Source organism: Megalopta genalis, unplaced genomic scaffold (genome assembly GCF_051020955.1).
Source record: "Megalopta genalis isolate 19385.01 unplaced genomic scaffold, iyMegGena1_principal scaffold0020, whole genome shotgun sequence".
Classification (NCBI taxonomy): domain Eukaryota; kingdom Metazoa; phylum Arthropoda; class Insecta; order Hymenoptera; family Halictidae; genus Megalopta; species Megalopta genalis.
The window spans coordinates 1344125-1364741 of NW_027476090.1; the positions used below are offsets into that span (position 1 = coordinate 1344125).

Below are 20617 nucleotides of genomic sequence, written 5' to 3' on the forward strand. Positions count from 1 at the left end.
ACTTCCTCCTCTTTGTCACGATCTAGATGAACCGAGATCCAGATCGTAGGCGGCCGTGAGCCGCGTCGATTGCCTGATCGGATCCTCTCCCGCTGTCGGAACAATTATCAGCGGAGCCGGGCACAGAAGAAAGAATAGATCCCAAGATAGGAGAGAAGGATGACTGTAGACTGTGTCCGTTCTCCAGGTGACCAGGTGCGCGAGGCGTCGACCGGCTGCACTGGCTGGCACAGAGCGAGACACAAAATGGACCAAGTCACCACGAAGTGGGGACCTGGATTAAAAGCAAACGAGGGCAACGTCTCGGCGACAGAGCCATCTCGGACCTTGAAGAGTCGAGGTCGAGCGGAAACACGCACTCGTTCCACACCGGTGCCGCACACCGTCGTTCCGTGATCCTCGAAACGGGATCTCCGGTGTCCAACGGGCCGTACCGAAACCGATCCTGATCGTTCACGTGATCGAGAGTCGGCGCTGGACCTAGCCAGGAAGTTCGACGACCATCAACGACACGGTCAGTGCTGCACAGTGGTCAATTTGCTTCCCCCCCCCCACCCCTCCCGAGAACGTGGACGTATCTTTGTTAGCTGTACGTTGCTAATCCTTTTAGTACCCGAAACCCGATACGTTCGCTTTTCTAAAGGATATATAGACCGTCGGCTACTAAAAGGGTTATCCTAGAACAAACCGGTCTCAGAAATTTAGAATCTTATTTTGGCAACGTTCTTTTACCAGGAGAACCGCCCTTCTAGAGTGACGAAACTTCGCCGGTTTGGTTAGAATGTGATTCGAAGGAGCTCGAGAATTATAATGTTGCTAATTAGACGTGATTTTGTTGTAATCTTTGGATATCGCGGAGGACTTGTTAGCCTTTCGCAGAAAAGTTTCGGCGAAACTTTAGGGGAGGCTTTAAGAAACATTAGAACATTTGAGAGAACTTTAAAAAAACTTTAGAAAATGATTTCAGAAGAGTTCAAGGATGTTGTTGTATTATTTTCGATTTATTACGGTTACCAAAAAGACAAAAGACATTCTCATGGAAGCTATATTCTTTACAATTATCTCAGATAAGTTTCATTTTGCATGATGATTCGCGTCATAGTCACGACTCGAGACGTACATTTAGGAACGTGAGAGAGAAAATTGATTTTGGAAGAAGTTCAAAGCACTTGCTTCGCGATTCAGCAAGTCGTTCTCTCTAAACAAGTGACGGTAGCCTGTAATTTCGATTGTTATTGCTCTGAAAACGATTTTAAAACGAAAGCCAACGCGAACCTCGTGCCTGAAAATATATCAATAATATGCTTAGTGAGTTCCAACATTATTGATACTGAATTATATCGTACAAATGGTTAAAAAGAGTGATTCGGACTTTAAGGATCTATAGAAATCACCCGAGCCAGTAAAAAATGTTGAATCAATATGGGACCAAAAGTGAATCCTTTCGACAGAAAACGACTTTCGGTATCCAAGAATATTCGATAAAGTGAGATAATGTTGTTAGACTAGCATCGACATTTTTTATTTTGCATAAATGCAATAATACAAACTTTCCTTGACGCCCTAAGTATTTCATATAACTTAGAAATTAACTATTTAAATTTATTATTATTAACTATTTATTATTAACTATTATTATTAACTATTTAAATTTAAATTAACTATAATACGATATACGATATACTACTATATACGGCTCGAGTTGTGACTATATGACGCGGATCATCGTGCAAAATAAAAATTATCTGAGATAATTGTAAAGAATATAGTTTCCATGTGAATGTCTTTTGCCTTTTTGGTAACCGTAATAAATTGCAAATAATGCAAAGACATCCTTGAACTGTTCTAAAATCATTTTCTAAAGATTTTTTAAAGTTCTCTCAAATTTTCTAAAGTTTCTTAAAGCCTCTCCGCGAAAGTTTCGCCGAAACTTTTCTGCGAAAGGCTAACAAGTCCTCCGCGATATCCAAAGATTACAACAAAATCACGTCTAATTAGCAACATTATAATTCTCGAGCTCCTTCGAATCACATTCTAACCAAACCGGCAAAGTTTCGTCACTCTAGAAGGGCGGTTTCCTGGTAAAAGAACGTTGCCAAAATAAGATTCTAAATTTCTAAGAAATAGTAATAGTTAATAACTCTGTTGCAATGCAAAGTTCACACCTGCGGATCATTGATCGGCATAGATCTGCAAGTATTAGCTTATTGTTTGACACGTATTTTCTATTCATACATATTTACATGCACGTATTTTCTATTCCACATTATTTATGGGTGGCGAATAGACCATTGCTTTTAAGTGTTCCCATAAAAATAAATCGCACAAATAAAAATAATAATTAATATAATAAAAACCTCTTAATATAATAAAACCTCTAATTATTAATAACAATTAATATAATAAGACCTACTTGCTATGACAAAGTAGATTTGAATTATTAAATTTTCATTCGCGAAACAAATCATCTTGATGCTGGTATAATAATCTTATGCTGACAATATTGAACGTACTTCTCAATCAATTTCTCTGTTCACAATCGATGTATCTCAGTGAGCACTATAAATAGTGGAATAGTAACGTACTATAAACAACTTTCTTTTTTAATACGCTGTATACTCAAAGAAGAAAACATCGATCGAAGTAAATGATCAATTAATGCAAAAGTAGAATAAATAACATTCTCGTAAACATAAAGATAAAGAATCAATAACAAAATATAAGCTTCTCCGTAACACAAATAAAACGGCACATGCCTCGAGTATTTATGTTTTGTATAATAATAAGAGTACCATTAAATTGCTCATAGTGTATTCTTAATTGGCGACGCGTAAAGTAAATACTTTACGACTGAATAGTAATGGTTAGTTAAAGGTAACGAAACGAGTACAGTAGTTGGAAATATTGTGATTTCACGTTGGAAAAGTGGCCTATCGCATACATAGAGAAATCAGTAATAAAATAAGTAAGGTATACAAATTATGAGAAGAAACTTTAGTGCGTCTGGGGATATGTCATTAAAAAAGAAAGTAGGAAGGAAATCTGAAGCTCGTTACAAGAACATTTTGTAGGAAGGAAAGTACAATAAGAACCGTTGATATGTGTTCCCACAATTATTGCATTGTTGGACAATTTTGTTGAGAGTATAGAAAACGCTATCGTAACGGTATTTGTTTCTATTGTAACAATTATTAATATGTTAATGGCATTCGTGAATATTTTTGTAGGCTTGAAAAAGCAGATCCTTGTGCCTGTAATTTTAAGACTGTCTTAATTTTAAAACGTCTTAATTTTAAGTATGACGTAACTTATACAATTCTAGATTATAATTTATAATAATTGTCTTGATAAACGAAGATTGTAATTTTTAAATACGTTACAATATAGCTTCTGGATGGATAAACTTTGAATTGAAAAATAAGAAATTATTTGAACGATATTATTCACCGAGCCATGCACATATAATATAAAATTATTGGCATTTACTAATAATATTGGTAAATTATTAGCATTTACTAATAATATTAGTAAATTATTAGTAAATATTAATATATATAATAATATTATAATAATATATATTATATTATTATTATTATTATTATTATTAATATTATTATATAAAGATCATTTTCAATAACGTCACTAAAATTTTATTTATAGAAAATATAATTATATTATTCTAAGTATCAAAGTTTAACAAATATCTAGTGTTTCTTTTCATCCGCTGAAATCTAAAACGAACTTCCACCAGAATATTAGAAAATCTAAAAAACACAAATCAACCTTCTACCTTTATTTACCAGATCTCGCGTTGTTCTTTTGTTTCTCTCCACCAAACAATATACTAACAGAAGATAAATCTATATCTCAAACATTATTGCCCTATTAATCCATACATTTTGATCAAGCGAAAGTTCGACTATTTTCTGTTGCCAGGCACTGCAAAAAGTTTCACCGCCTTCTAATTAGTATGCAACTTAAATGGCCAGACATTAGAGCGTATTTTCAAGCAAGTTCTTCGCGTATTTGAGCCGTTTATTTTGAAAGTGGCATAAGTCACTTTGTTTTTAAGTCGATATATTTAAAGGCTTGCGTTTTAACACGTTTAAAAATATGGATGCTAACTTTCGAGAAGATTTACTTGTATTTGTTATCTCAGGATACTGATATTTTTCTCAGTATAAATAATTTCGTATAAACATTAAAAAAATCACCACTTTTCATTACGGTAAAGTGACTTAAGCCACTTTCAAAATAATTAGTTTAGAAAAATGACTGACATATATTAATTTTTTCCGACGTATTATATTTTACTGAAGTGATGCATTGAAAGGACAGTGATTTACTGAAATTGTTGAATAAATTACATGTATAATAATAATTTATACCATGAACATATTTAACATAAAGGTTTGATTTAAGTATTTTTTATTTTAATATTCATATAATACAAAAATAATTAGTACATTTTGAAACATAAGTATAAGTAAGTTATATGAAAATACATCAGTTCAATTTAATTTTCGTCATCGATAGGAGTGATTAAGTCCTCAGAAATCGTGTTTCGTTTCAAATTTTTTAAATAACTGTGGTATATTGGGGGTATATAATTAAGCAAGTCCATCATGTCTTTGTATTTTGCTGAAGAAACAGGACGAGATCCAGCATATAACGTATCCATTTCTATTTGTGAATAACACCTAGGTCTTCCTCTTTTTGGTGACAAATCCAAAGTTAGAAACTCATATTTTTCATCTAACGTTAGTTTATAAAACATTTTATAGCCATCTGCTGGCGGGTCTGGAGGTAGCCGCCACATCACTATAATATAATTTACAAAACTGCACTATTCTTTCGCACTTATAAAAATAAGTCCAGTGATCACAAGTTTTTTAAAAATACTGAAAATAATTCAAAACAATACTTCACACACACTTATCGCACGTTTCTATTTCTTTTACACTAAGCCCCGCAATTAATTTCCTGAGTACAGCGACTTACGCCACTTTCAAAATAAACATGTTTGTTATACCGTTAATTAGCAAAACTTCTCTCGAACAAATCTCAATAGTTCTCAACTTATTGATTGCAAATTTTCTTAAAGTGAAAAGATACCGTTCAATTGTAATTAGTGTTACCATTAACTCGATTTTTTTGAAAAAGTGACTTATGCCACTTTCAAAATAAACGGCTCGTTTCTCTAAAACATAAAAGAAGGTATATAAACCGAAACTAGGTGAAGTATCAGCGGTTGCCGAGGATCTTTTGCGTAACTATCCCCGTTGCGAATGTGTACGAGTTAATTACATAGAGACACAAGAAGGAAAGCTGCGAACGCCGCGCAGCCCGGTAATAAAGGCGTCAAGGCGCTCTTCGGGTTCCCCGGACAGCTCTATAAATAAATTTTAAACGTGCAAGTCTCTCGGCGATTTCGCGAAAAAGTGAAAAGGACCGGAAAGTTTCGAAAGTGCAAGCGTTTCTTTCCAACTTTCCTCTTCCGTTCCAGATGCTGCCGAGAGGAGCGATCTGCCTGCTCCTGGTGACCTTGACCCTGAGCGGCAGCCAATGCGCCACCAGATACTTTGTGAAGATGAGGACGAACGCGTCGGAGCTGTTCAGAACAAGAATGGAGAGTCCGGAAATCCTTGAGGACTCGATGGCGGCTCCGTCGAGCCAACTGCGCAGCTTCCGGGCCGACGACGAAAGGAGAACGAAGGACATCAAGCTCGAGGACGAGCACAAGAACGTGTTCGAGACGTCCACGTTCAATCCGGACGTGCTGAACAAGTTTCTCGAGGAATACGCGAACAGGATCAAAGGGAGCACCGAGAAGTATCCGAAGTATCCCTTCAGGATCGTGAAGCCTGCAGCAGAACCTCTGCTCCTGGAAGTGGACGACACTACCACGCATCCGACCAGTGTCAGCTATGACCACGAAACTAAGTTCGACGCGAACGTGGAGAACACTACGTCAGCTGAAGACGCGGTAAGATTTTTGGTTTATTGACGACGTTTCGGTGGAAGACACTCGGGTCGACAGTTTCGACCACGATTGCGCAAAAATGATTGAACTGGGCCAGAAGTTGAGATTCTGTAAAATAGAAATCGAATTTTGATAGGGGACCGTCTGATCAAAAATTCGGGCTACGAAAGTTTGTCAAATGAGAAGAACTGTTTCTCTTTTAAATATTTATTTGCCATCGATCCACATGAGAAATGTTGGAACAATGTTTAATAAAAGCAGGGCATTTAAGATGAACAGATGAAGTACGAAATTGTGAAGAAAAAAGAGTTTAAGAATATTTTTATATTATTTTCGACCTATCAAAATGATTGGAAAATGTACATTTTCATTTCATGTTCGCTTCTGACAATTAAGTTAGTACGATTATGAAGCACGAAATTATGGAAAAGAGGAGGAGAGAGTTTAAGAATATTGTTATATTATTTTCGACTTATCAAAATTGTCGAAAAAAATACATATTTATTTAATTTCCGCTTCTGACAATTAAGTTAGTACGATTATGAAATACGAAATTGTGAAAGGGGGGAGGAGAGTTTAAGAATATTGTTACACTATTTTCGACCTATCAAAATTATTGGAAAAAGTACATTTTTATTTAATGTCCGCTTCTGACAATTAAGTTAATCAATTTTTAACTTCCATTTAGATCCCCGTTGTAATTATTAAACGCAAAAGCTTCCTCGTTAAAATTAGATGGTCTGCCGAACACGATCTATCATTTATTAAAAAGAAAAACTTCTTTTGTTAAAACGAGAAAATCATTTTCTCTACATGCACAATCTGCATGTTGCGGACAGCCTGGATAGATTTGGAACCGCGATTAAGCTCGTAAAATCGGTTTCAGCTAACCGAAGGTTTGAACGACACCCTGAAGAGGAACAAGTACTACGGTGCAAACTCGTACGAAGATCGAAACGGTTGGGTCACTCTGGAAGCAATTCCTTGGTCAAAAAGCAAGATTTCCAAGTGGCAGGCGACTGCTACAACTCAACGCCCCTGGCCGGAAGTGAAGCCATGGGAGAAACCCGGCATGGGAAAGCCGTGGGCCTCTGACTATGCTGTTAGGCCAATCTATGAAAATAATAAGCCATGGTAATCTACTCATTCTTATTAAGAGTGAAACTTCATCCGTCGAATGCTATAGCCACTACCTAAATAACCCTTAGCATATCACTCGGATGTCCCCTCTCGTGGGACATTCAAGTTTATTAGCGATTACGGGGAATTCAGTTATTTCAGCGCAACTTTTTCAGACATGCATGTTTCCCTGAAGTTTTCTCTTGAAATGGCACAAGAAATCAAATCAAAATATAGCAAAATTACTAAGATATATACAAGAAATGTCAGCGGGTTTTGACGAGAACGTGAGAGGCGTGCTCACGACGGTCCGAGCACTTCAAAGGCGTCATTTGAAATGAGCGATAAGGCAAGTTTGTAGAAGAAAGGTCGGTATGCGAACATAGCACGCACCGTATAGTGAGATTTATAATCATAAAATCTGGAGGAAAAGATTTTCAAAGCTGAACTCAGTCTGGTTTGAAGCGTCGAGCGGTATAGATAGATCTAACGAGTGAGAAAATCGGAAAAGTGATTCTTCTTTTGGTAAATAAACTGTTTGGTAAAAGTTTCTTTGGTAAATATCATCTTGTGAATTAGTAATAACAATTAGAAATTTTCAACCTATGTATTTATTCATATTTTTTATTAGAACAATGACGAAACGTTCAAACACAAATGAGTCTCATGACACAAGTAGTAGCGAAGATGAGCTCCAGATAGACATTTATACAGATATGTAGAAGGAAACCTTCTACAGTTAGTCTATCGTTTCGATAGCAGTGATAGCGATATCGTCCAAGCAACAAGGCGACGAGAGAAAGAGTTCGCATAGATAGCGATTACAACAACGAAACAAAATTATAAAACAAACAATAACAAAATTATAAAAAATAAAATATTAATTTTTTTGCAAATTTCTCGATTTCAGCCAAATTCATATAAGTCCAATATCATTATAATATGTTAGTTAGTTCCAAAAGCATACTAAATAATACGAGGATCTGTAAATGCCCGTTTCTGCCAAAAAGTGGTGCTGAGTAGCTGGTAGCCAACGTCCAGAATGGTTCGGAGTGCTAAGGGTTAAACTTCGGATTGTTTAACATTCATCCGTCCCTCATTTCTACAGTATAGTCTGACCTTTGATATCAAAATTGACACAATGGTAAAGAATTAATGAGGTGGATTCCGTATATCATTTTAATATATTGACATTGCAATAGTTGATTAATATCGTTGTAGTAATATTCATTGTATATTTTACTATTTTCTAACCACTGCTAAACCGTTCTTATTGATTTATACAGTGACTCGTGTTTCATATAGATCAATCGAATTTAATTTCTATTTGACACTAAAAACTACTGAGCCCTAAACGCGATATTGTTTTATAACAACGACAAGATTAAATATATTTTAAAATACTTTCACATATATTTAAAATATGCATTTAAAGTACTTTAAAGTAATTTGATACATTCAAAATATTTATTTAAAGTACTTTAAACTACTTTAGTATATTTATAATATATATTTAAAGTACTTTAAAGTACTTGAATATATTTAAAATATATATTTAAAGCATTTTAAAGTACTTTAAGTATATATTTTTAATGTATTAAATTACTTACTTTAAATATATATTTTAAACATATTAAAGCACTTTAAAATACTTTAATATATTTAAAATATATATTTAAAGTACACTAAAGTACTTTAATATACTACTATTTAAAGTACTTTAACCTACTTTAATATATTTAAAATATATATTTAAAGTACACTAAAGTACTTCAATATATTTAAAATATATATTTAAAGTACTTTAACCTACTTCAATATTTTTAAAATATATATTCAAAGTACTTGGAATTGTATATAAAGTAAATGTTTCATAGAAACATTTTTATAATGTCAAGCTTAAATTCTAGAAAAAGATCAAGGACCAATTATTTCGTCTAGTTCGACGGTTATGGCGTTAACTGCAATTTCTGGCAATACACGCGAACGCATTTTACTTCGCATAACGATCCCAGAGCTGATAGGATAGACGTCCCAGTTTCCGTGTCCGGTTTAGAAACGGATTAGAAACGTACAGGAAAGGGAAAGTTTTATATTATAAAAAATATCTACATATAAAACTTTCTCCTTCTCTATACATTTTTAATCCGTTGTCACGGAAATTGGGACAGGTATGGAAACTGGGACGCCTACCCCAGTTCTAACGAACCGTGCATGTTCCAGGTACCAGGAGAAACCGAAGCCTACGTGGCCGGAGACGAGCAACGAAAAGCCGTGGCAGAAGCTCACCACCACACGTCCCTCCTATTATCCGGACAAGAACGAAGGGAACCAGGCGCAGAAATGGCCGCCGGAGAGGCCATCCTGGAACAAGTACACCGACCGCCCGAACGGCGACATAATCACGGACAATCGTCCGGCGAACTTTCCCAGCACTTGGAACAGGCCGCCGCAGCCCACGAAGCCCAGCTACCAGTTTCTAGATCGGTACTCCGATAAGAACCAAGCCGAAGAGAACAACGATTGGCATGATTTTCCAAATCGCTACGACGATCGTCCTCGGCCCACCACCGAGAGCCCCGGCTTCTCCCAGTATCAATACGTGAACAATCATCCTCAGAGCTATCCCGGGAACAGCGACGGACAATGGGTCCTGTTGTCTACCAACAGGGGCTACTCGAAATCCAGACAGAGATCGATCAAGATCGACGCAACGCCGTCGTCAACGAACGGTACCAAGGTCGTCGGAGGTAGAAAAGAGGAGCACGATCCAGCTATCGCCGTGATGACATCGAAGAGACAGGTTAGGCTAGATCTTGAAGATTTTGTCGACAATACGAAGCTTGTCTAGCGAACTTTCGGCGCGAAACTTATGGTTGGATTCGTTGCATATTATAATTTTAATCACGCAAACGCTACGATTTCGTTGAATCTATCGTGGTGCTTGGTCGAAATACAGTAAATCCTCGCTGATTAACGCACAGATTGTGCACAAAAATGAACAATTTGGGAAGAAACGAGCCGCGAGGCTCAAATAATCGTATCTTCGCTTTCCAAATTGTCCATTTTTGTGCGCAGTCTGAGCGTTGATCAGGCAGAATTAGGCAGAACCTCGACAATCAATGACTAAGAAAATTAGTTGCTCGAAGATTGCTGTCGAGATTTCTTTGGATTAAATCTTTTTGAAGCTAAAACCTTTTAAATGCGACGATTTCTTAAAGTAAAGAATTTCATCGTTGCATATTATTTGGAGGATTATTCCTTTAGTCATATTTGAAATAAGAAAACAAAGAAATAATTGATTATTTGAAATTGCTTTTGTTTCAAATGTATCAATATTATTTATATTTTCAAATAATAGCATGACGGTTCGAAATCAATTGTTTCGAATAGCTGTTTTCGTATTTTTATTTGAAATAAAATTTTTCCAGCTCTATTTTTTTTTGTGAAGCAATTGTACTACTTTTAGTGGAGCTTTCAGTGCTCGATAGATACAGAACTATAAAAATAAAGAACTATAATAAGAAAATTATGAAAAACAATGAAATAAGAAAGTTGTGAAAATTATAGCATACAAGGAGTCTCATCTAAAACCAGAAATCTCATTCAAGAACAGTTTCCTATTGACTTTTCAATTCCAAAAGTTCAAAGGTCGATATTTAAGTTTTGAATCTGCTATTGGCCCATTAAACCTATGTTTAATCCCATTAAATCTATCATTAAATCATCTAAAACCAGAAATCTCATTCAAGAACAGTTTCCTATTGACTTTCCAATTCCGAAAGTTCAAAGGTCGATATTTAAGTTTTGAATCTGCTATTGGCCCATTAAACCTATGTTTAATCCCATTAAATCTATCATTAAATCATCTAAAACCAGAAATCTCATTCAAGATCAGTTTCCTATTGACTTTCCAATTCCGAAAGTTCAAAGGTCGACAGTTAAGTTTCGAACCTGCCATTGGCCCATTATTAAAGTTTTATTGTTCGAATGCTTGTTCGTCGATGCGATCGGTACGAACAGTGTCCGACGATGGCAGTCGCTTGATGAAGTATCGTTTTCCTAGGTCAGGCTGACGGTGTTACCGTCACTCAACGGTACGAACACTACCACATCTCACGGAGGGCTGCTCGAAGTGGAGAAGACCTTCAAGAGCGTGGATCAGAGCCGGAAGGAGTACGAGCAGGAAAGACAGACGCTGCCCGCCATTTTCAACAGGAGGCCGATCAGAAATACGCTCGGCAATCAGCCATCTAATTCGGCGGTGTTGGCGGCTGTCGGTGCAGGTCTGTCGCTATTTATTTAGAATTTTGCAATAGGGAAGACTGGGTAAACCGATTACAATAGAACCTCGACAATCCGAACGTCCGTGTAAGAATATATATATATATATATACTCTGTTGTTCGAATACGTTTCACGTATTCGAAGCAATTGGATCTAAAGCAACCTACGTGCAAAGAGTTTTACGATACAGATTAATATACAGTACTGTAATTTAGCTCGCATAATCAAGGCTCTACTGCATTCAGTTTCTAATTCGTACGCTCTTAACTAGAGACAGCGAGCTAACTCGTCGTTTGTGTTTTGCTATGGCTATTGAAAAACCGTTTTGGTAATGCGGGAATGTGTAACAAAAGTGGTAAATCAATAGTCCGCATAATCAAGAGATATGTGTACACGCAAAAAGTACAGTTTCATAGGTGTCTTAAGTGATAGTACATGAAACGAAAAAACATAAAGTGCTTAACAAAAAATAATTTACATACTTCGTAAACTACGGATCTGCGTGTGTATATATATATATATATATATATATATATATATATATATATATAAAACGATAAAATATTTTAAGAAATTATAAAAAGATTTTAAGAATCATCTGCATTGATTTTTATAAAATCTTCTAAAAGGATATTACTATATATATATATATATATATATATATATAGTAATATCCTTTTAGAAGATTTTATAAAAATCAATGCAGATGATTCTTAAAATCTTGCTAATTGAAATTAATGCGAGGAAAAATAATTTCAGAATAATGAACTTATTATAAAATACAATTACAAAATACAAAACGCAAAGTGTAAAATACTATTATTAACAATTTTGTACCATGCTTTTAGTAATTTTTATTATGCTCCTATTTTTTATGATAATTATATATTATATATGTATAATATGTATTATTATTATTATGTTATATAATATTATATTATTATTGTGTTATAACATAATATATATTATATGTATATATATATATTTGTTTGTTTTTTTTATATATATATGATATATATTTATACATTATATACAGGGTGGGGCATTTTAAACAGGTCACCTGAATAACTCGCTTGTTTTTGAAGATAGGAGAAAATGCATTAGACCAAACTTACTTGGTATCGGGGGGCTCATATATATAATCTGGTATTACCAATTTTTCTGTAGGTGGAGGCGTCAAGGAGTTATGAAGGTCAATTCTGTTTTTTTTAATGGAACAGTAAGTTTTTTCACTTACATACTGATAAAGTGCTCCGAGGCGAATAAACTATTTTGAAGGTCATTCAAGGTCACCCAAAGTGACACAGAAAAGCAAAGCTAAAATACAGTAAAATGGCAAATAATCAGACAAATTTGTTTATAAATCTAATCGAAAAATAATGTCATCTATTTACTTGTGTGCAATTTTTATCGTCATAATGTAAAAGCTAAGATCAAGTCCAATGCAACGACCACAACACTATGACCATACGACATTTAGTACGAAAAGTCCAGAAATATTTACGACATTTCTACTGCTTCGCTGAAATGTATAAATCTCTGAATTTTTCTTCAAATTATTTTCTAAAACAGATAATTTAAAATTATCAATAACGTTTGAGGATACAGATAAGCGTACAATGTGATCGAATGTTTGTTTATCTTTTGTGACCCGTGTCACGTAATACACACACGTGATACACAAGTATTCGAAAAGCACTCTGAGACAATTTATTTTCTCTTGCAGTTGACTTTGGGTGACCTTGAATGACCTTCATAATAGTTCATTGTATTCGCCTCGAAACATTCTATCAGAATGTAAGTAAAAAAAACTTGCTGTTCCATTTAAAAAAACAGAATTGACCTTCATATCGCCTTGACGCCTCTACCTGCAAAAAAATTGGTAATACCAGATTATATATGAGCCTCCCGATACCAAGTAAGAGTTTCGTCTAATGCATTTTCTCCTTTCCTCAAAAACAAGCGAGCTATTCAGGTGACCTGTTTAAAATGTCCCACCTTGTGTATTACATAATTAATATTTTATTAAGAATTTGTTGATGTACCAATTTTGTTCTCTTCAGGAATATTACCGGCAACAATGGCGATGATGATACCAATGATACTTGGCCGTCGAAAGAGGGACGTATCTTCTGCGAACCCAAGACTGCTCGATCATCGTGACACAATGATGCATATTCGTGTCCCCGCGAATAAACGAATCCGAGGAACGAGGCTAAGATAGGGCAAACAAATCTCTGATAATGGAGAAGAACGAACAGTCCCGGTGTTCGGCGATGATCATGGAGCTTGTAATATATCGCGATCGATTAATTTACGAGAGAAACGAGGTGTAAGATACGCGTTTAAAATTCCGTGGCAATTTCGTCAGCGCGATCAACGACACAGAACACAGAATTTCCTTATAACACGGAAAAGAACGGCAACGTTCCGATGGAGAAATAAGCCTCGAATCACCGAGAAACTCTGTATCATGGGTCCCATTTTAATCTCATCGCTGAACTCATCATCACCGGAAAATGTAATCGCCTCGAAATACTCGAAACTCCTTTCGCACGGAGCAAAACATTTCGAATTTTCTTCGCCATTCGCTGATCTTCTCTTTAATGTTGCATCGCTCGTTAACCGCTTTAAATGAATAGAAAGGATATGTTGTTCCTTGATCGAATTTATCGGTGATCGTACCACCGATTCCGCAGTGTTCGATGATCAAACGTTTCATACGAAATTTCATATTGTTTCACGACGAAGCAAGCAATCGGAATATGCTCGTGTTACACGAACGCGAACGCGTTACCTGCGTGATTTTTTGTTTTAAGCAAAACTAGAGGATGCACGTGCGTAGATCCAGCGTTCTTCGTTTCGCATATGCTAACCCTTGTTGCTCGTTACGAAGCGTTAAATTAACACCGCTAATTATAATATTGATTCTCAGTGAATTCTCGAAAGAAGGATAATACGTCAGTGTGTATCGTGGACGGAATCGAACGGAGAGAGAGATGCTGTGTGTATTTTCATAACATACCTTACGTACGCGCCAGGATATCATACGGAAGCACGTATTATATTTATTTATTTATTTATTTAATATATTTATTTATAATATACTTTACAGTGTTTCGTATATTTCGTCGTTCGCTTAAAAATACTTAATAAAACGTATAAGTACCAGAAACAAGAGACGTCGAAAACAGAAACTCGCGTTCCTAATCAAAAAATAGAACTTTTCGCCGGAAGTTTTTCGAAAACCCTTCGTCCGTTCGTGCGTTCTTTCGAAATGCTTGCGTAGAATGCGGACCCGAACGCGCGGCGGCTCGCCGTGCCGCGTCGCATCGCATCCCATGCGAGAAATCCTATTCCCTAATTATCAAATTTTAAAGCTAGTCGTTCTCTCGTCGAGGAACGTCTATCTTCCTTCAACTGATTCCCCGTTGGCCGGAAGAAAGAAAAGCACTCGTTCGATGAATCGTTCGCGAAGGAAAAATTTCGGGATCCTTGAAAGGAAATACAGAGCACGATTCTTTACGCGTGAAAACAGCGAAAACCGATTTCCTTGACGACTATACAGGATGTCCCAGGTTTTAATGTTCAAACTTTGTCAGTATATTCTATAGCGCAAAGTAAGAAAAAAGTGTTATGTAAACATAGGTCACATAGAGTTTTATTAAGAAGTTATAACAAAAATGCAGAATAGGAATAGTAATCAACTAAAAAAAAAATAAAAAATAAAAAAAAATCTTCGATCGATGTCAATCATGTATCGTCAACAACGGTTATTAATACATTTCGAAATGTATTGATAAACACAGCTTACATAAACACACGGCATGTGCTGATCTATTCAAGCCGATGCTCGCAGTAACAGCAAGTTGATTACTATTCCTATTCTGAATTTTTGTTATAACTTCTTAATAAAGCTCTGTATGACCTATGTTTACATAACATTATTTTCTTACTTTGTGCCATAGAATACGCTAACAAAGTTTGAACATTAAAACCTGGGACACTCTGTAGAATGTAGGAAAGACGTCGTTTCGTACAGAATGGCTCATCTAACGCGACAGAGAGAAACAGAGAAGTATTTTTATTGCTATTCACGGTACAAGAAAATATCCGAGAAAAAAAGCGTGCTTGATTCTGAAACAGGAAAATGTTCTGATTAAACATTCTTTAGAACATGGTGTCATTTTCACACGCACGACATAAGACATAACGTTGCATAATTGGCATGCAGGCACAACGATCCAGTCCCAAAAACGGATCGATTTATCGTGGATTAATTTCCAACGCTTCGTTTCCAAAGCTTCGATCGTCTGTACAGTTTTTTTTAAAGGAAAGAAGAACCTGCAAAAGGGCAATTTATGGACAACAATGGACATATTTACCTACCATTCTCTCTTGCGACGTCTCCTCCGCGGCGCTTTGTTAAAAAGAGCGAAAGACGCGATTGTCCTTCGATCAGAAAGATCCTCGGCTGATCGATTGTCGCGCCGACTCCAAGATCGGCTAACAATGGAATAAATAATATTTTTAGTTAGAATATTCCCTTCTCGCTGGAAGGGAAACGGGCAGTAGTTCCTCTAGCATTAACCTTTTAGGTACGGCTGAATTCTGCGCGAGGCTATTTCTCTGGACGGCAGAGTCTGATATGTACTGTACAGAGTCTGATACTGGTATATTCTGTCTGTATATACAGGGTATCCCAAAAATGTCTCGCAATCCGAAAGTGGCGGGTTCCTCGGGCCATTTGAGGCAACTTTTTCCTTTACAAAAATGTTCTCCGAGGCACCGTTAACGAGCTATTAACGAAAAACAGTGACCAATGAGAGGCGAGCTCGGCTGGCGCGAGGCGATCGAGCCAATGAGCGGAACTGGGCTCCGCGCGCTGGTTGGCTGGGCCGCCTCGCGTCAGCCGTACTCGATTCTTATTGGTCGCTGTTTTTCGTTAATAACTCGTTAACGGTGCCTCGGAGAACATTTTTGTAAAGGAAGAAGTTGCTTCAAATGATCCGAGGAACCCGCCATTTCCGGATTGCGAGACATTTTTGGGACACCCTGTAGACTGTTGTAAATCGATGCGAAGACAAAAGAAGTGTGAAACAATGCATATGAAGACGATTATTTGATTCAAACGATGACCGAGTGAGCTACTAGAGTAAGCCACTACAGTGGCGCGTCGTTCAGAGAGAATGACATCCGCGGAAGCCACTATAGTGGCGCGTCATGCCTAAAAGGTTAAGAAATCGACTCTGTCACAGATCACCTGCCACCCAATCGCGCGTCCCCGACACGCGTTTCTCGAGCGATAAAATGCTAGACAAATCGTGGCTGGGGGATGTTAACACCCTAAATCGATTCGGGACGTGCTCGTTGCGCGTGATCGAGGCGGCCCTGTCTCGCCGAAACCCCTGAATCGTTTCCACCAATCGGAACCACTCTCGAGTTCAATTGTCCGTGCTCCCCGAAGGTCCTTCACTCCTCGCCGTTGATCCTCTTCTGCACGTGGCCGAGGTATCTGGCGAAGCCCTCGCTGGCGTGTTTCAGCAGCGTCAACCCAAGCCGGAACTTGATCTCAGCAACCTTCTTCACGAAGCCGAAGAGGCTGAAACCGTCCTGCTCCTCCGGCGTCTTCGTGGTCATGTCGATCCATTCGACGTTGTTCTGCTCCGTGCTCTTCGAGGCCTCCGTCGAGATGCTGCCGGGATCGGCGTTCGAGGAAGGCGACGAAGAGATCGACGAGTCGGTGGCCTCCTGCAACGTCGAAGAACCGGTCGAACGGCTGGAAACGTCGACGCTAGACTCCGTGGACGCCTGAGCCGTCGATTTGATCCTCTCCTCATCCTTCTGCCGTCTCTTCTTCGCCTCGAGCTCCTCCGATATCTCGGTCTCCTTCCGTCTGGTCTTCCCGTCCTCTTCCCCGGGCAACGCCGAGTCGATGATGTTCAGGATCTCGTTGCTCAGGTCTTCCTCCTTCTCTTCCTCTTCCAGCTCCCTCTTCGAGGGGATCACCTGGATCACCGAGTCCCTTCTCGCTCTCGATCGACGATGTCCGATCGGAGAGGCGTCGGCAGAACCGTCCACGGACCTCTTCGACTTCAGAGATCTGGGCCCGTGCTCCACGGCCACCGCGGTCGGCGTGATCTCCACCTCTTCGTAAGCCTCTTCGGGCCTGCTTGTCTGCACCTGTCCGTAGCTCTGAACCGGACTATTGAAATTGAAGTTCTGATCGATGTCATGATCGAACTTCAGCGGCCCGCTCTCCGTGGGCTCGTAGCTGGCCAGCTTGCCCGTGGTCGGCTGGGCCGGGGCCTTCTCCTCGTACGACGGATACTCCTTCGGCACGTTCCCGACGACGAACTGCCGATTGGCTGGCTCCGACGGCGCCTGTCCAGCCGCGTACTCCGTGTGCTTCGGCCGTTCGTAATAGTTCGGAGTGCTGGGCGCGTCCGGATACCTGTAATCCGTGTTCCTGAACTTCAGAGCGGAGCCAGTGTTCTCCGGCCTGTAGACGGGCGACGAGGTGTACCTCTGCTCGTACTTCTTCGTCGTCTGGGAGTCGTAGCCACCGTCGTAGTGCTGGTACTGATAGTAGTTGTCGTAGTCCTTCGCGCCAGGGTACTTGTTGTCGTCGTTGGTCGTCATGCCTTGGAAGACCTTCGAGAGCACCTCCTCCTCGCTCTGCCCGTAGTTCCCGCCGTACTCGTCCAGGTTGTACTTGTACTTCGGCTCGACCTCGTAGTTCCTCCGAGCGATGGTCCCGCCGAACGGGTAGAGGAAGTAGGACGCCAGGCCCAGCCCGAGGCCCACCAGAGACATCATCCCGAAGCTGGGCATCACCTCCCGGCTGAGGAAGTTGTAGATCTGCGTGGAGATAGGCTTCTGTACCTGCTTCTTCTTGGTCTTGGTGCTGTTCACGGAGACCTTGGTCTCCGGCGCGATCTTCGACTCCTGGATCCCGTTCTCGCCGGCCGGATCCAGCGTCATCAGCTCGAGCTCCGTCGAGCTGGACGTCAGCGGGCTGATCGTGGTGGTGGACGCGGACGGTTTCCTCCTTCGGCTCTTGTTCTTCTTCCGCTTCGAGCTGTGCCTAGGCCTCTTCGTAGTCGACGACACCGTCGCGGCGGTCGACGTTGACGTCTCCGTGTCCGTGTTTATCTTCGTTAACTCGGGATTGAAGTCGAACTTCAGGTCTATCTGGGAATCGTTCAACGCGTCCTTTTCCGTATCCACCTCCGGCCTCTTGTCCTTCTCGACCTTCTCGATCTTCAAAACCGGCGCGTTCACTTTGATAGGCTCGATCTCGATCTTAGTGTCCTCCGCGGGCTTCTTCAGCTGCACCTTCAGCACGTTGCTCTTGGTGCCGATCGGTTTCAGCTTAGTCAAGATCTCCGCGGGCTTGCTGCTGGTGCTTGAGATGATCGATTTCATCGTCGTCGCCGGTTCTTGGCTGATCGTCGAGGAGACAGGCGCCGGCGTCGTGGCCTTCTGGGTGTCCATTAGAACGGACGCTTTGATCTTCGTCACGAACATCGGCTTCTCGGTGCTGTCCGGCTTGCTCTTGGCAACTGTGATCATCTGGACAGGTCTGAAAGTGACCTTCTCGATCTTAGCGGACGAGGCGGTGTCGTTTTTAAGGGTGTCCGGCTTCGGCGTGGTCCTCCTCGTTACTGGCTTAGGACGGACCGGTTGGTTCGGCCTGGAAGTCTTCAGGATCGATGGTTTCGAGAGCGCGGTCGGCTTGGACGTGGAGGACTTGGGCTTCGGCGTCGTTCTGACAGTTTGGATCTTCTTGGTGGCGCTGATAGTGGTTTCTTTGTTTTCGAAACTGAGAGTCGTCTGAGGAGGCTTCAGGGTTGCCTGAGCCTCCGAAGGCTTCTCCGCCTTCGGATCTGTCCTCTTCGTGGTGCTCAGGAGGACGATCTTCTTGGTGCTCGGCGGTTCCTCCGTGACGAGCATGGTCGAGACAGGCAACGTCACCTTCTCCGTCACCCTTTCCGTCGCGTCTATCCTCTCCGTCATTGTCGTTGGCCTCGTCGTCGTCGTCTTGTCGCTCTCTGTGGTCTGTTTCGACTTCTTGTCTACATCGATTGTTTTGATCGTAGTCGACGGAGGATTCAGCAGGATCCACGTGGAGATGCCGCCGGTGGTCGTCGGATGATTCTTGTACGCTGTCATCAAACGCGTCGAGCTCAGCTCTTTCTCGAGTTCCTCTTCGGTGATCGCCATCGCGTGACCTGGGTGGCTGGCCTCGAAGAAGCTGAACTTCGAGTTCACCGGCCTTCCGAAGCCTATGTTCACTGTCATCTCTTTCGACGGAGCGACGTCTTTCTCCGGGGATTTCTGGACGTTCGGGCTCTTCTTTATGATCTTGCCGACGGTTTTCTCATCTTCGGGGTTGGTCACGTTCAGCAGCTGGGTAGCCACCGTTCTCAGGGACTGGTCCATGTACTGTAGATCCTTCAGGTGGCGTTGACCGTCATTCTGCGGCATACTGAAATGAAATTTTTCTCGATTAGTCGCTCGGTCGAATGGGTGGACTTGTAGTTTTAACCCTTTGTGCTCCTATGTCGATTGGTATTAATAGCTCATTTTTATGATTCGCATTATATTCGTGAATAAATTAGTATACTATTATTATTTATTATATTATTTAATATAATTATATAATTACTATATTATATTATATAATTATTGTATTGTATTATATTATATTATATTATATTATATTATATTATATTATATTATATTATATTATATTATATTATATTATATTATATTATATTATATTATATAATATTGTATTATATTATATTATATTGTATTATATTGTATTATATTATATTATATTATACTATATTGTACTATATTATACTATATTATATTATATTATACTATATTATACTATACTATACTATATTATACTATACTATACTATATTATACTATATTATACTATATTATATTATACTATATTATACTATACTATACTATACTATACTATATTATACTATATTATACTATACTATATTATACTATATTATACTATATTATATTATATTATATTATATTATATTATATTATATTATATTATATTATATTATATTATATTATATTATATTATATTATATTATATTATATTATATTATATTCATGGTAAATTACGCAATTGCGCGGCACTTAGGATTGTAAATACTACTAATTGTAATATTTTTAATTCTAATTAGGTCGCA

At 39.0% G+C, this 20617-nt stretch overlaps 2 protein-coding genes across 4 annotated transcripts in view; one reads left to right on the forward strand and one right to left on the reverse strand.

The window, feature by feature from the left end:
- Positions 1-298: 298 nt before the first annotated feature.
- On the forward strand, positions 299-14495 carry LOC117224759 (uncharacterized). Of its 2 annotated transcripts, none has more exons than XM_033477883.2 (6): positions 299-514; positions 5507-5986; positions 6870-7117; positions 9326-9905; positions 11169-11388; positions 13452-14495. In XM_033477883.2, the coding sequence occupies exons 2-6, from the start codon at positions 5507-5509 to the stop codon at positions 13610-13612; spliced, it is 1689 nt and encodes a 562-aa protein (XP_033333774.2). In that variant the 5' UTR covers positions 299-514; the 3' UTR covers positions 13613-14495. The 2 variants fall into 2 exon arrangements, with proteins under 2 accessions (XP_033333774.2, XP_033333775.2); XM_033477884.2 differs by having other exon boundaries at positions 11174-11388; positions 13452-13579.
- LOC117224738 (uncharacterized) overlaps positions 14451-20617 on the reverse strand; it is a 49018-nt gene continuing 42851 nt past the window's right edge. For both annotated transcript variants that reach the window (XM_033477851.2, XM_033477852.2), the window contains one exon: positions 14451-19879. In XM_033477851.2, the coding sequence (XP_033333742.2) occupies positions 16861-19879 (3019 nt within the window). In that variant the 3' untranslated portion in view covers positions 14451-16860. The remainder of the gene's footprint in view (positions 19880-20617) is intronic.